This window comes from Filicampus tigris, chromosome 2, assembly GCF_054856515.1.
Source record: "Filicampus tigris isolate MCC_2025a chromosome 2, RoL_Ftig_1.0, whole genome shotgun sequence".
NCBI lineage: Eukaryota > Metazoa > Chordata > Actinopteri > Syngnathiformes > Syngnathidae > Filicampus > Filicampus tigris.
In genome coordinates, this window is record NC_141218.1 from 29,485,977 (window position 1) to 29,503,476 (window position 17,500).

The following is a 17,500-nucleotide window of genomic DNA, read 5'->3' on the forward strand; positions in this document are numbered from 1 at the left end:
GAAGAAACGAGCCGACAACAGAGCACACCCAACTCAAAATGGTGATAAAATGGTGTATTATAGCGAGTGAGAACAACCCACAAGAGGCGCATGTACTGTATTGTTGCAATTATAGGTATCACTGAAGCCCCCTTAAAATTCACCCTCCGTTCTCATTACTCAAGACACAGTCGGCAATCATTTCCCAGTCATGTACTCAACCTTACTTCCTCAAATCGCTGACTGCATCGGCCATTTAAAACAAATGAACGCCTCCTGCAATATAGACGCACGCCTTTTCCCACCAGGAATGGCATAATCTCAGTTTATAGACACTGCTGTTCGTATTCACGTCGAGTTAACTACTCTGTTGCTGACCAAAAGAAAGACCCCAACTACCAGGGCATGTTACACTCTAAAAACAGTTGGGTTGAAAATAACAATTTTGCCCAGGATTTCACGACACACAGCGCGGTGCTAGTGGCGCTCGCGCTCATGGGAAATGTAGTTGACTTTAGGCAATACACTCTTGTCCATATGGCGCCGCCATAATCAACGAAAACCATACCAGTCATAGTGTTGCTTTAATGAAGAAAAATATCAATGTATTGTATAAAAACATAAAACATGAAAAAATGCATGTATTGAAAAAAAAATGGCTGATAAAGAGTAATTACTGTACGAGATAAGTTGAAAGTCACAGCAACGGTGGGTGTGTTATGCTCCTACATTGCTGATAATGTACCCCACTCTTTCCACGTACCCCACTTAAATAGGAATTAGTCGGCTCTCGGCTGAGATCTTGATGAGTTTAGATGAAAAAAAAAAGGTAAAAACCAACTCAAACCACAATTTAACTGAATACTAATTTTTCCGATCATGGCGCCATGGCGATCATGGTGTGATACGCTTTCATTCCACATTAGAAAAGCAGGCAAGTAATGCACCTGTTTGACAACAGCAGCAGCAAAAAGACCAAAGCGTCTCCCTGGAGAATAGCCGGGAACCAGGACGCGCTACCTGATCACCTCAAAGAATGAAGTCCTCTGAGGGGTTTGCTATGCCTTGTGTTCAGAAAATGATTCCCCGCTTCAGTCTCACGCTGTACACTCTTTTGCAATACCATCTCAATGTGTCCTCCTCTTCCTGATCCCTGGCCGCCTTTACCGCAACCCAAAGTCAGTCTTATGAATCCCGCATTCAACACACGACAGTGCTAATTAAATCATTGGCTGTCTGCGGAATGACCCGCGGACGTGAAGTGGTGCATGTATGCATTTATTCCCTTTCATTGTCTTATCAACATGCATGTAAGTAACGCTGTCGGAAAGAGTCGCTATGGGGTCCAATCACGGCTTCTTAATGAAGGAAAGTCCCGAGGCGAGCACAGCCAGCACGAGGGCACGGGGAATCTCCATTCAAGGCACGGGTTTGACCTTGATTCACTTGCAATGATTCCTATAATGGCTGTTTATCAAGAGAAGGTGGGCTACACATTCAGTAAGCAAACACTTTTGTAGACTCGCTTAGAGCTCTGAACGAAATCCTCCCTTTCAAATAATTAAAAGGTTCGCTTTTTATTGAAATTGCTCAAGAGGAAGGGAAGCAAATTAGGCAAAGACTGTTTATCAGCCAAGTAATTCAAGTATTCGTGCAAATCTTGGGTTAGCAAACACAGCTACTTTGTCTCGGTAAGTGCATGAAAGAGGAGACCAAATAGATAGGTCAGTCAAGAACCCCTTTTCCACCGCAGGAACCTTTTGAGGAACCTTTCACTTTACCCTGGTAAAGTGGTTCCGCCTTTTGTGTCCACCAAAAATATTTACCAGGGTAACTACTTGACCCAGGGCCGTTTGGTGGCCCTGATCTCGACCAGGACCAAAATTGGCCCACTAGGAACTCTTGCCGGCGGCGGGCTGCGCTGACGAATGCTGATTGGTTGGTCGAACTTGGGGGTGTGTTGTTCACAATGCCATTAGCCTTTAGCTACTGGTAACTGCTAACTCGTGCGCAGTTGCTGTGCTCGCTCGTCCAATATTTTAAAAATGAAGGAAAAGTGAATGAATATGTAGATGCACGAATATGTGGAGGCTCTTCTGAGCATTTTTGAGGGAAAAAGACATCCAACCCAACTTTAAATCTATGACAAGGACCGACCAGTATGTACCATCTTATTACTGCCAAGCAAGGCGAGTTTAAACCGTTCGCGCAGAAAAATAAGTCCGTGGAAGATGCAAAGATTAAACAAGACTTATAAAAACCTCATGGATCGCGACAGCCGTAGTGGAAATGACCATCAAGTGCGCAAATTGTACGACCAACTAGACGCCATGGGTCGTTCTTGGACACCGGAGCAATGGATTCTGCTGTGGCGCTACTGACTAAGGTAAACACGAAATACTCGCAGTAATACTTGGAATATAGTCATTTAGTTAGTTATCTGTTGTAGTCATTTCCAGCAGAAACACAAATTGTGTGAGTGCATGTGCACCGAAAATGGTTAGCTGTTCAAAGTCTCACCACTGAAGTATTCAAGTCGAAGTTGCAGTGGCTTTAATTTATACAGCACATTTCAAGTAACCCAAGGGCGTACATGAATGTAGCATGCCAATACATTTAGTATTTTTATAAATGTAGTTTATATTCATAATTATAAACATACAGGATGTTTAAAAGGTCAAATTTAATAAAAGAGGTATTTAAAGAAAATATATATCGCTGGTGTCGGGCCAAAGCGTAAATGTAAGTCACATTTTGGTGAATTCCCTATTTTTTCAAAAATCTACACTATTGGTCAGTCCACATGCTTGGGTGTTACTTTTATACATTATTACCCAATCAAAAGTGTTGAAAATGGCTTGCTTTCTTTCACGATGTAATGCTAATTGCTGAACAAACTTACCATTTTTGGGGTCTCCTGAAAAGTTACTATTTCGGAGGTACAAGGCGTTAGCCCGATGGCAGCGATATATATTTATTACTTATAATAATTTCAATCATTCATTATCATGTCTTCACAATGGAAAAACTATAAATGTACCTTAAAGCAGGTGTACTCAAATACAAATCTTAAAAGGCTACGACTCAATGGTTCATTTATTAATGGTTGGTCAGGCCACATACACTGATAACATAATTCGGGCTGTCAAAATCTTTCAAAAACTCAAGAGATTAATTATGATGTGTAATTAATTGATCTAATTAATCTATTTTTAATCTCACTTATATATGTCTGTATCTGTATTTATAGTGTATATGCAGTCATTTGCCACCTTGAGGAACTGTTTGGCACATTTATCAACCATGTCCCTGGTATCTGTTTTGACTACGACTAGTGCAAAATGAGTAGAAGTTCCACTCACCATCAGGTGGCCAGTCACCCCCGAATAACCATGGTTGTGAGTTAAGGTCCAGTGATCTGCGGTTATAGTAAATTTGTCCGAATTCCCCACCAAAACATCAAGCTTGCTTTTCTTTTTACCGTCATACATCTTGCTGATTTTAGTCATCATTGCAGTCCTGCAGTGGTTTGTATGGGTCATTGAACGCGGTTTGCAAATCCTCAATTAATACCTTGTCTTCAACTATGTTGATCGGCCTGAAGCTCATCGCTATTCACATTCGCAGACGTGTACCGTTATCGAGATTGGTTTGGCGAAGAGCTTTGCAATGGCTCGCTACATTAGCATTTTCCTTGCTATCATTAGCTGTGGCTTTAGTTGCTGCTGGTTACTTTGCATTTATGTGGTAGGCTTGAATTGCTTCTTTGGTAAGCAAAGTCCTTCTTACAAAGAAGGCATACCACTTTTCCTTTATCAATAGTGCAGTCAGGGCGTTTTTTAAATGTAGTATACATCGGACCTACAACTCTCACATGCTCCTCCATTTTCACGTCTTCTCTCTGCTCCTGAAGTTTCCCTCCCACCTACAATAGGAGCCTATCAGGCTCACACATCAAAATGGATTTCCTCATCATACAGAAACAGTAAAGAGATTAAAAATTAATGTGATTAAAAAAAAATAACGCTGTAACTGTGACTGTAATTAATTGATCGCAATTAATGCACTAAGTTGACACCCCTAAACATAGTATTCTCCAAAAATATCCTTTTCATTCAAAACAACAAAAGTATTCATGAAAAAATGTTATTTCTACTCTGCTTAATTTTAGCTATCATTTCCTGTTTTTGTTTGCCTTCAATCATTTTGTCCACCACTTGAGTCATGAATCTTTTATTTTTTTCCTGCATCTGATGAAGGCTTCTTGTGCTAGCCCAAAATTCATGCCAGTCAGAATGAGCACTCTTGCTTTTTGTTGTTGTTGCATGGATGAGATCAAAATTCTGTGAAAATGAAAAATCTATATATAAGCAGCACTGGGTTATAAGCCCACCTATCTATTTTGAAAAATTAGATATTCATTGCATTCACAGAATGATTGTGAACTGTAAATGTACGTACCTGAACAGATTCTTTCCTAACAGGGCCTTTTAACATGGCAGCAGCATGCTGATTAAAACTGAACAGAACCAAGAGAAAATAACCAGTATTTATTTATCTTCATTTCTTTTGTGTTTGAAATCACCATTCACTTTAATCATCTTTGCTGAAACCCATGAAGTCGTTTCGTTCCTGGCTTGCAAGATCAATAGCCTTCAACTTAAATGCATCATACTAACTTCTTCGTGTGGGTTCCATGATGATGGGGCGAGAATTTGAAAATAACTGTTTGTAATTTGTCGTCCGTGTTCTATCTGCTAAAGAAAAAGTAGCGTATTCTTATGACCATATGATATTTCAGCTTTTCTTATTTCATAAATTTGCAAAAATGTCTACATTTTTGTTTTTTTCTGTAATGATGGGTTGCTGAGTGTACATTGAGAAATAAAATGAACTTTTTGGATTTTGGCAAATGGCTGCAATGACACAGAAAGCGAAACATGTCAAGGGGTCGGAATATTTTCCGTGCCCGCTATATACATATAAACGCTATATATATATATATATATATATATATATATATATATATATATATATATATATATATATATATATATATATATATATATATATATATACACACACACACACACAAACACACACACACACACATACGTTTTTTGTCTTCGTCCCGTACCCGGTTCACGGTTCGGTGTGCGCAGTCATACAACAAATACGTCTGATGGGGGGGAAAAAAAGTCAACGCGTGACACCAAGCGACCGCCACATTTTCTGTTTGAAAAAGAAATAGATCAAAACAAATGTAGAAGAAAAATGGCGAGTGTGGGAGAAAGCATGGAGCTAGAGGAGCTGTCTGCACTATACAAATCAGCCGCTTGGGAACATTTTGGCTTCCGATTTGAGTACGACGGCGATGGAGTGCGAGCGGTGGAGCGAACAAGAACTGTGTGCCGGCGTTGTTCAACCTCGGTGCGGTATGTTGCAGGTAACACTTCAAACATGCTAGCACATGTAAGACGGCATCACCCGGATACAGTTAATCTGGGGTAGAAAGAAGAAACCCGCTCAGCAACCCGCTTAATACCAAGCCCTCTGTTAAAACTAAATTTAAAACAAAACCACCTAGTCTTTTGATTTGAGACTTATTGCTGTACCGAACCGTGACCCCCATACCGAGGTACGTACCGAACTGTGACTTTTGTGAGCCGTTAGACCCCTAATATATATGCATATATTTCTGCATAAACAACCCGAGAAGTGGGGTCAAATTGACCATTTTTTAGCCAAAATTGTGTTAATTTTAAACCCAAGTGTTATTAGAGTGCAGTTAGCGTGGGCGTGTGCGGTTCCTTGCGCGGCAGTGCTGATGATACATTGGGAGAGGTGGGACGCGGAGCGAAGCACCGAAAATCTGCCCATTTGGCACGGCTAAAACAAATGAACGTTTTTCGCCCTTCGCCTTGCGGTAGCCAGTCAGCATCGGGGAGGACTACGTCACACACAGCGTCCTATACACTTGGCGGGTCTTGTGTGGAGAGCTCAAAATGAAGGAAAACATTATTGTTATGGTTTGTGGGCATCCCGAGCTATATGACACGGCCATCTACCAGTACCGGGACAAGAAAAAAAAGCGACCACGCTTGAAGAACCGTGAGCAAGGAGCTTGTTATACCTGTTATGTTTTTATTTTCTTTAGGTTTTTACAGCTGTAGAACCTTACCAAGATGGCAATATTTGTATGAATTAGCTTTAGCACAACTAAATCTACGTATGTACTCCTCCAGCAGTGGACAGTCAAGCGACATGCTGGCGTCACTCGCCGGTGTGCTGGCTCAGACGCTGCTCGCGCTACTGGGTCTCATCACTTGTCGTACTCGTAGAACTCGCGCTGTACCTCCAGTTGAAAAATGTCCTTGCGCAGTTGGGTAACTAGGGTAACACATTTGAAGTGTTCGGATGCATTTCGCCGACTAGGTTGAGATTAACTTTGGCCACCTCGCGACCACGTCACATGCAAGAGGGACGATTAGTGGGAAGGACTAAAATCCACCTCCGCGCATGCTCAGTTCGTCCCTTTTTTAAAACTTGTCGCTCGCCGTCCTGCGTACCAAAAATGGGCGTCCGTCCGTGACAGAGGACAGACTGTTCCGACCCCGGGACGGACTGCTGAGCTCTGATTATCCACACATTATTTTGGTTTGTTGTATTGGCTTTCCTTGTGTGAAGTTTGTTGATTTAAAAAAAATATAAAATGAAGGTTTATAATAATAAACTCACCAATACAGCAACACTGTATGAAAGCCACACGTCTAAGCTCTCAAATTCTTTTGGAATTATTTTTCCATCTGCTACAGGGGCTGAGATATCAATTATTTTGTAGGTGTTGAATTTCAGGGAAACTTCAGGTTTTGGGGGATGATTCTAGGTGGCCCTTAGATTTTAGAGGGATGTTTCGCCGGGCGCTTTAGGCCTTAATGGGTTAATGTTAGAATAAGTGTACATATGTTATCCCATATATACTCTTTTCTAGTGTTGGAAAGCATTTACTCATCAGGATAAACGTGTTTGTTAAGGTTGTCTGTGTGAGAAGCAGAACAGGTCTTGAGAAACATCTGCTCATAAGAAATGGTGCCTTTAGCTCAAGAAGACTATCCTGTCTCTAAATTGTTTTATTGCAGCGGTTTAAATTACTTTACTGCAGTAGTCTGTTTTACCATTTTTTTGTTTGTTATTTTCAAAGCATTCCAATCTGTGATTTACAATTCCCAACTGTTGGAGCAAATGTCAATGGAGACAAGAAAAACCACCCTCTTGTAAATAAAAGAGGCAACAGACAGAGTGTGCGCAGAGCGGTCGGAGATTTGTTACTGTGCATGTCTGTCTCGTTCTCCTCGTGAGAATAAGTTAAACTCTCTTGTCTTCTTTCCTTGTGTAGTGTTTTTTTAATTTAATGTTTCAGGTCATCTAGATCCTGACAGTTAATGACATTTCAGATCCTTTTCATTGGACCCTCAATGTGCAAGTACCACAACATGCCACTATCCCAACGTGGCCAGGGCTGCGAGGGCTGTACCAGAGATTCAGTCTGGTGGCTAGTTGCATCAAGCAAATTTCTAAGGCGCGGAAAACTTGAGCAAACAGACAGTTCGAAGGAACCAATCAGCGAAGAGCAGACGTGATGTCGCAAAAAAAAAAAAAAAAAACATGCCTTCTTTTGAAATAAATGCTACCGTCATCTGCTGGGTTTGCTTCCATGTGCTTCTGGCTATTTAAAACTGAGAGTGACTTTGCTCATGAAGGACACGTCACAGCAAGTAAACAACGTTGATTGGATGCTTTGTTTTGAATGGAGGCACAGCCATGGTGAAGGGCTTAGTCTCCAGACCCGACCAACTTTCTTAGTGGATGTGGCTTGCCAGGCTAGTGAAGGACATTTAAAGCTGCATGCAGCTAAAGGTTTGCAACTGAATTGCTGGATCAACGCTGCGAAAAGAAAAAAACAACAACGCTGCACTGCTAAATGTGTGAAACGCTACACTTTCCACTCACCAGATTACTGAGTCAATGCTCATTGATTTCAGTGTTTTCAAAAAGGCTCAATGACTTCTACTTCAGGAGCAGCATCAACAACAAACTATGCTTATTAGGGCCCAAGCACACAGTGTGAAATTGCTTTGTTTGTCGTTTTTATACTTAGGCCAATTAAATCACCATTTAGCTTCCTGAAATTCCTACAGAATGTCTTGAAACTTGGGTCGCTGATGGTTAAGTGGTACCCTCGTCTGACTTATAAGATAAGAATGCCTTTATTGATCCCACAGTGGGGAAATTTTCATATTTTCATTTATGTGCGGACAGCGTGGGATTGGTTCCCACCTAGTGACGGTGTGGATGTAGGTGTGAGTGTTTGTTCGTCTCCATATGTGCCCTGTAGTCTGCCTTTCACCCATAGTCAGCTGGGATAGGCTCCAGCAACACCCAACCACCCCCCCCCACACCCCAGTGTTGATAAGAGGTGTTGAATATGGACGGATAGATGTTTTGAAACTTCAGCCAGCAACTATGTATAACAACAAGAAATTTGGTAGGCATGTCACAAAGGCACACAAAAAAAAGTCTTAAGAAGCCATTACTGAAAAGACACAGGAAGTCTGCCATTTGGCAGGCTATTTTAGGGTTATTTTGTTCATTTTCAGAGGTCCTTCAAGAGACAAAATTGTTTGAGAGATTTTGTCTGATTGCAGCAAAATCTGAATCTCATTCCAGACAGATGAATGATGACAAAGTGTGAAATATTTGAGTATTTGTGTATGTGTGTCTCTGCATTTGGGTAGAGCGTGGTATTGAAATTAGACCAGTCTTAGTAATATATCCTGGAATTTTTCAAAATGAGGTCCCAAAGCCAGTTTGACCGAGCAACATGAAATTTGGGAGCCATGTCTATTATGTGTAGAGCAACAAAAAACAAGTCTTTAGTGCCATGCTCAAAAGGACACAGGAAGTCTGGAATTTTGGTTCAAAGTGGCCATTTTAGGGCCATTGCAGCAATGTCTCAGTGGTTCTTCAAAGAGGAATTTGTAGAAGTGATATTGCCACTTACCACCAAATCTGATCTATGAGTACCAGAAAGATTGTGACGCAAATGTTTTAAATACAGACATTTGTTATCATCATTGCATATGGGAGGAGTGTGGTGGTGGTGAGGGTGACTCATTTGCCATAATAATGGCACTCTTTAATAATGCAAGTCAATAAGGTCAGAACGTGATCCAACGTCTTAAAAATTCTATCCCAGAGACTAGTGAATTTTTAAATTTATTAAATATTTGGTAAACTGCTCAAGAACCAATGCCCGAACAGACTGAGGCAGTCTGCCATTTTGGTTTGATGTGTCAAGCGTGCTTTAAAGACAAACTCACCTAAAGACTTTGTCTGTTAATGTCCCTACTTTTAAACCGTATTCTAGACAGATTTTGAGAAAAGAAAGAATTGAGAAAATATTTTACTTTTCCACATTGCGTGCATGGAGCTTAGCAGCGAACTTTGGTGATTCGCCATAAAATATTAAACTAATTACTAGGGATGGGACGAGACAAAAATCCCACGAGCCGGGATGTCTCACGAGATTTGAGTCCGCAAGAACGAGACGAGATGAGATTTTTGCTAAATTTCTAATATGAAAAAATACCTAATGTAATTTTAATTGTAATTTTTTAATTTATTGCATTGTTTGTAAAGTACTTTGTTACAGCTCTAGCTGTTATGAAATGCGCTATATATATAAAATTATATTGTATTGTAGAGTTCAACTTGTTTCTCAGTCGATCTTCAACAAGAGGAATGTCACTGCGTCTGTGTCAAGATTTCTGCAATTCGTCGTAGGTCTGGGCTCCTCAGAGCTGCAGATACGGCACCCCGCTGCTCTAGATCGCGAGTCCAAAAAGTTGTTTTAGCGCGTGATTACGTCCATAATTAGTTTGTGCGCGGGCAGCTCGAGCTGTCTTCATTTAACGTCAAAAGTGCTGCTGCTGTTGAGCATCGGTGGAAAAAAAAAATATGCTTGACACGTCTAAACAAACATGATACGCGGCCAACTTTGGACCAGCCGCACTAGCGTTGCGTTCATTGCCTGCACGATAAGCACTTAATGTGTGGCTCAAAGCCAGCCTCACGTATCGCCACATCCATGTTGCGAGCATTGTCGGTCACAACAGCGACTCCGTGATTTGGCCTCGGAAGTTCCCATTCGGTGACAGCTCCTTTTAGGACATCTGCTATATTCACCCTGACTCCAAAACACCGTCAGAAGAACATAGATCTCGTGCTGTGCAGGGACGAGACATCTCGTGGTGTTTTTATCCCGCGAGATCTCGTAGCACGAGATCTCGTCCCATCCCTACTAATTACACAGAGCTCAGAGTTTGACCAAAATGTCTCATGGGTGATTCATAGCTGCCATTTATTATCAGAAGTGTGTAAATGCAATAACGCCACTCAAAACACTCTTATTTCGTCTGCCCACATCGGGCATGAGGGTGTGAGTTTCCATTCATCGCTCGCAGCTTTAATTATGATTCCATTCTGAGTCATACTGCATTGAAAGGGGAGTATTTTCTTTGAGCGCCGATCAGACACGCAAATTAGCACAGGCGTAAAAAACAGACATCCTTTTTAAAGAGCACTGACACTATGAATGTATAAAAGAAAAGAAGAATGTACGCGTTTGCCAGGGCCGTCGGAAATGATGGTCAAGATAACCAGCGAGGATGTGAGGTTCATTGGTTCGTAATTAATCTAGTAGCAAAGCAGCGGCACTATAGCAAATGTCATTTGAATGTGTGGAAGTCATACTCTAGCTAGCACCTGTACACTAAATCAGGCAGTGTAACTACCTGAGTGAGGAGGGATGTGTATGGTGGGTGTTGACAGGCACAACCACTGAGTTCCTGGCATAATGAAAAATCAATGGTAACAAGAGGACTATTTAGAGGCAAGCGATTACTACTGCTTGGAACTCAAGGAGGTGTGTTTTTCAAGAAAGCAGGACACTATAGTGCCGCACACAACAACACTGCTTGTACATTCATTATTTTTAGTAGTATGTGCAGTATGGAAGCCCAAAGGAGTCGCAATTAAATGAATAAAAACATTTTGGAATAAATGCCATTTTGATAATTAAAGACATATTGTATTTGTAAAATAAAAGAAGTTAATATTATGATGATATGTGTTTCACTATTATTTAATATCTAATTATTATAATTAACTCATTCAGTACCAGACGATGTTCTCAAATGGGAAGCCAGCCGTTTTTGACTATTTTGACACATTTTCTAAGGTCCACAGAAAATTTGGTTCTGTATCTATATGAACATCTACCAAAAGAAAGCTTTGATCCTCTTCTTTCATCAGAAAAAAAGTATGTTTCTGCCCAATACTATTCTTTAGGAAACAGCAGTTGAACATTGCTAAGTTTAAATTTCCAAGAAAGATTCTGAGAAAAAGAGCTTTTTGTGAAAGGACGCATTTCAAACAGAACTTTCACCTCGATGCTGTTTTCTTTGCATTTCTGATACCTCAAATATCTAATCAATGCTTTACTACATCATAAAGTACACAAAAAATTGCACTTGGTCACATAAGTGTTTATAGCAAGATAAACACCGCACTGTGCTTGTTCACGTTGACGCCTCTAAAAGGGGTGGTCACTTCTCTTCTGTCTGACTGTACATTGACACTCAATCACGTTTCTGGGGAATTCAATTTTCCACATGTACGTCGGTCACCACGATTGCGTGCACCTTACATCATCCCTTTCCTTTCTAACATTGATGACGATGGGACTATGTCACGTTTCTTTGATTGAAAAAGCTCTGTTGTGGAGCAACAGTGCTTCTGCATGCCATCTCATCACGTGGCTTCGCCATAGAGCACGCACACACCCACACACACCCACACACACACACACACACACACACACACACATTTTCAAGCGCTGCATATAGAAAGCGGGCTGTCCCATGAGTCGAGAAGGCCGTTGTGAAAATCTGGCCACTCCTGCCATCTAGTGGGGATTTTTCATACTGAATGCATTGAAAAGCCTTGATACTGGTGACCCGCGCAAAGACCTATATTATAGTAAAAAAAAAAAAACAACAACTGAAAATACGTTATGGCACCCACGAACAACGATTCTAGAAACGTATTTAAGCGTTTTGGCATCAAATGAGTTAAATATTTCATAACCTTTTAAAATAATGCCATAATTAAATGATGATTTGTTTTCTTTTCACAAAGTAAATTTCTATTTCATAATGTTCTCATCCACAATGGCCTTTTTATTTCATAATATTGTTTTTCGGTAGAATAACTTGGTCTGGGTTGGATCTCTGAGTGTGGTCACCAGCGTTAGCATTTGGTAGCGTCAATGCTGAACTCTTACGTGAACTTCCAGACACAACCTCATCAAAAACACCCAGCTGCTGCAGTCCTCTCTCAGGCTGAGGGCAAGGCCTTACCTTATGTTACTATCCAAACAATTTGTAACTTCCCTGAGTAACTCTGAAAATGACTTCTGTCCTGCAGCCATTCTGTCTCGTGGCCCTCGGGCGTCTCAGCATTAGAGATAAAATGAGTATCCACAAATGAACCGATGTGTACAGGATCAGCCAATTAACTGGTTCCACCTCATGATTTGATCGACAGACTAAGTCATTGTGCTAAAAACGGCATTATGAAATAAAAAGGCTATTGTGGAAATGGACATTATGAAGTATAAATCGACTTTGTAAAATGTTTTTTTTCATTTATAAAATCTTAGAAAATAAATAAAAAGTGGTTTTAAAGAGTAGGACATTGTTAAAATAATTATGAAATATTCAATTATAATAATGACATAAAGAATAATAAAATACATTTCATCTTATTACTTTATTGTACAATTTGATGGCCATATGTGTATTGTTGAAAGTGGTATTTATTTCAAAATGTTTTTATTTATTTAATCTTGACTCTTTTGGTCTTGCATAGTGCAAGGTGGGACCAAGAATGTTTTTGGACACTACTACTGTCTAAACATAATTCTGAGTCATTTATCAGTTAATCACTTGTCATAAAAAAAAATGGGATGGTACTTTGGAGGGGCCCAACAACATTTACGGTGGGGTTTGCAGCAGAATATTTGAGTTCCAGGTACAAACCTTTGGACAACAGTCTCATTTGGACAATCTAAAGTGTTTCTCCTAGGTTTACAATTTACTTGTGGTGGGGGGCGGGGCAGTGAAGGGTGGCGCACTGCTGTTTGATAAGTGCATTGAAATAATCTAGTCAAGAGCAAAGGTTTAGGAATTATGGTTATTTATTGCACTTATGCAACTATTTCATTTTCAGTTAGTTATGAACAAAGTTGACAATTTCTGTCCCAGCAATGGATCTTTCTTTGCTTTGGAAAAAAACATCTCTAAGGCCTTTCTGTATTGAAAGGATTCAGTGGTATGTTCATTTATACTAATGCTAAAACATGAGGCACGGTGTCAACGGCTTGACTTGCACAAAATGTGTGACTAAGGAGCAATTCATGATAAATATTGTTGTGATATTTCAATTATAGGATAACACTGTAAAGGGCTAATTCTAAGGCTAGTTCAAACACAATTACAAGTATGTATTATCTATTTTCACCCCTTTTCCCTCAACTATATGAACACTTAATGGAAAACTGGAAAAAAGCGCAGCAGTGGTAGGCCTATAGCACACGAACAGCAAACTTGGTGACATTTGCATTAATGCTAAAGTGTGTAACTGGACAAGTGCAAAGATTGTTTGTACAGCTACCAATTACAGATGTACCCATAACTTCTTAAAGTTAGTTTACATGTCAAAATCTTAAAATATTCCCATCTAGTTGAAACTTACACTTCTACTCAAGCACTCAAAGCTCTCGCTCCCTCTTTTAGTAAGTTCTACTCACACTGTACAATTTTGGCTGCATATTGCACCACAGTTGTTATAGCTGCTAAGGTTCATGTTAGTGTTACACACATTTGTCATATTAAGAGAAATAGGACACGTGTGTGATGTCATGGCTATGTTGCATTTAAGATACTGTTACTGTTAAACACAACAATGCGTCATTTCGGACATTGAATGCTTTCCGACTTGGGCGTGGAAAGTTTACTTAACTTACCTCTGAAACACCAGTTTTGAAGACTGAGTGATGCTGCAACCACAGTGCAGGTGAGCTGATGGGCTCTAACGAGGTGGTTTGGTTGAGTGTACCAGTATGAGTGCGCATGGTTTTTTCCCCTTTTAATTCTAGTTTCATCTTCTCAGGCGGCTGTCAATATACTTCGGCAGGCCATCCAATGAAAGCCTATGTAGGGGAAATGCTGAACTATCCCAAATTTTGAGGTGCGGTGGAACCACATGGGCCACAGGCCCCTTTTACTACCAGAACATTCTGTCACGAGGAACTCAAAAGTTCCTGGGCTTGTTGGTGGAAAATAGACAATAGTGGGTTTTGCTGATTCTTTGGCTTTAGTGTGTTCCGTTTTGATGATGACCATAGAAACGGAACTTAACGCGATGACTTGTGACACATTTACAGCACGTTTCTTTGTGACTGCTGACTAATAGCGACATAACTTAAGTACTCACATGTGAATATGACAAGGACGGTGCGGAGCAGCAGGTCAACGGCCATCTCCCACTGCGCTGACACGCGGGCTACGGCAGACGGGATAAGGATCTCAGCGGGAACATAGAACTGCAAGGCGAACGTGATGAAGATGCCGAAGCAGTAGAGCATCTTAACAGCTTGGTAGGTCCTGCGAGGAAGACGAGGGAGAAGGAAAAATGTGAGCACAGGTAGAATACAGTATAACAAAGTATCAGTGACCTTTTTCTTTGGCTTTCTTATGTGATACCACCACAAAAGAAAGTAAAGGAAAACGCAGAACAAAACAGGAAGAAAGAAAACTGGACGGAACAAATGAAAATAAACTTGGATCGACCATTTATTTGCGGCCGTCGGCTCACTCGCTTTTCGAGGCAGTATTAATACTCGATAATGTAAAATTACACATCGTGAAAGCAAGATTAGGGATGATATCGATGACGATATATATCGCCCACCTCTACTTACCGCTATGAAAACGTACAGTACATACTGTCGCCCAGGGCGGAAGGTTGTTTATGGTGAAATGTTTTCATCTTACAGCCAATAACCAAGCCACCCGACTTCGTTTTGACCAAGCCACCCGACTTCGTTTTGACATGTCCGAAACGCGGGTTCGTTCCCTTGGTCTTCCGCCAAGCAGGAAACCTATACAAACTCAGTCCGTTGTTAAATGTTCTTCCTTTGCGATCGTGGGTGGCTTTGCTGCACCCCCTAACACAGCAAGGGTTCACCAAATGAATATATTTCGACCGTCTAAATCAAGCGAGAAAAACAGCAAAGTTTTTCTTGTGTGTAACAATAGTAGTCAAGCTGCCTAGAATGCGCTCCCAATATACTACCCAGGTAGCAATGTTAGCGATGACGCGGCGTGCATGGGCCCTATTTTTCAACATAGATAGGTGTGGCTTATATAAAGGTGCAGCTATTATGTGGTTTTTTTTTTTTTTTTGGCTACTTTTTTTTTATATAGAGTGGGTGCGGCTTGTATAAAGGTGCACCTTATAGTCGGGAAAATACAGTAGATTAAATTATGCATATTAGAGAAGCAAAACAACACGATTTGGAATAAGGTTAAATAAAAACAAAATAAACAACACAAGTGTTTAATTTTATTTAGCACAATGCGTTTCCCTAATTTTACTCATTTTATTTCACTCTCCTCTACATTAAAAAAAGGATGGTGCCCAAAAAAGTGAAATACCTTTACAAGTATTTTTTTGTAATTATAGGTATTTTCATAGCCTGAAAACGTTTTTAAGAAGGAGTACAAGCACAAATAATAAGATTCGAAAGATTACTTTGGTAAAAACGTAATGAAAAATTGGATATTTTTGTGAGCTGGCTCCGCCCACTGACCATTTGACATAGTGTCACTGTCACTCACATCACTGGCCCAAGCGGCGGCGTGTTCAGACTCTGAAAAAGATTATGGTTACCTTAACCCTAACGTTACCCTAACCCCCTGTTAAAGGCTTTGGAGGTATCAGAAAATGGACAACACACTTTTATGTCCTCTTTTGGTCACAAGCAAATGACCTGAACGACTGTAAATGCAGACACTTGTCACACTGACGTCATCTTACCAGCAATTGGGCAGGTTGAGGGTGATGCTGCCGCCGATGTCAGGGCCAAAACACATATACCCAATGGTGCCAAGGCTAATGTAGAGGAAGCTGACGATGCCCATTCCCAGGTAGAGGACCAGGGGGAAACTTTGTGGCCTGTGCATCTTGTTCTCCAGCGGGAGGACCTATAGACCATAGCGACAACTGTGTGCCAAAGTGTTTGCCGTGTGTGCGTGCGTGCGATCTCCTTCTTTGTTGTTCCTACACGTACCACTCCGATCCCTTCAAAGGCAAAGATGGCCGTCCCGAAGAAAAGCGGGTAGTCTTTGGCTCGGCCCACAACCGGAAGGTCAATGGGGTATCTGATGTGCTGGAAGGGGAACAATGGAAGAGAAAAAAGTGTATTTTTTTTCATTATTTATTTGAAATTATTTAACAAGAAAAACGTCATTGAGACGAAAAAGCTCCTTTACAGGAGTGTCTTGGCCAGGACAACATTGGACAGAATAGATACCCTCGTTATCCTAACCGTGGCTTGAAACACTTATTTGAACCCAAAACCCTTGTTAGTATCACTGACCCAGACTTGAAACGTGTTTTCGAAACTCCAACTCTACCTTGAAACCCTAATTTGAAACCCTAAACTAACCCATTTACTTCCATAACAACTCTCTCACCATGGTCATTAATTATTATTTTCTTCAATATTTGTTATTATAGATGGATAGATTAGAAAGATAGATACCTTATTCATTCCATGAGGGAAATTTGATGGTCAAAGCAGCAATACAGCAATCCCTCGTATATCGCAGTTAATGGGGACTAGAACCCCGCGTGATAGTTGAAAAAACACGAAATAGAGGTTGAATTATTGTTATTTTTTACATCTGATATTATATTTATTTTAATGTTTTATTTTGGGGGGGATTTACGCCTCTATTACACCGTTGCGAACCCCCCGACATGGTTCCCAACCTTCTAAAAACTTGTGAACAACAAATGTATCTTTAAAAATGCAAAATGAAGAGTACCGGTAAATACCAAGCTCCAGGCTAGGCTGTGAGAGGAACGTGAGCTACAGTGTCATGACTACTTCTTTGTTGTCATCGTCTTCTTCTCTCTTTGTTCTTCTTTTAATACAGAGACGAAGCACGGTTGCCGGAGGTAATCACGGCTTAACTTTACAAGGTCCTTTGGATAAAATGCAATGCGGGATTCTAGTTAAGGTAAGCTGTTTTAAGACAAACTTAAGACAAAACTAAGCAACACTTGAACATTTTATAAACGGTCCGCCGTTTATAAACTTCATGTGTATAGA

General features: G+C 40.6%; 1 protein-coding gene across 3 annotated transcripts in view; it reads right to left on the minus strand.

Annotated features, from left to right (window-relative positions):
* The window catches only part of slc36a1 (solute carrier family 36 member 1), a 63,087-nt gene that overhangs the window by 16,565 nt on the left and 29,022 nt on the right, over positions 1-17,500 (minus strand). For all 3 annotated transcript variants that reach the window (XM_086024248.1, XM_086024247.1, XM_086024249.1), the window contains 3 exons: positions 16,454-16,552; positions 16,201-16,367; positions 14,596-14,765 (listed from right to left, as the gene is read on the minus strand). In XM_086024248.1, the coding sequence (XP_085880374.1) occupies positions 14,596-14,765; positions 16,201-16,367; positions 16,454-16,552 (436 nt within the window). The remainder of the gene's footprint in view (positions 1-14,595; positions 14,766-16,200; positions 16,368-16,453; positions 16,553-17,500) is intronic.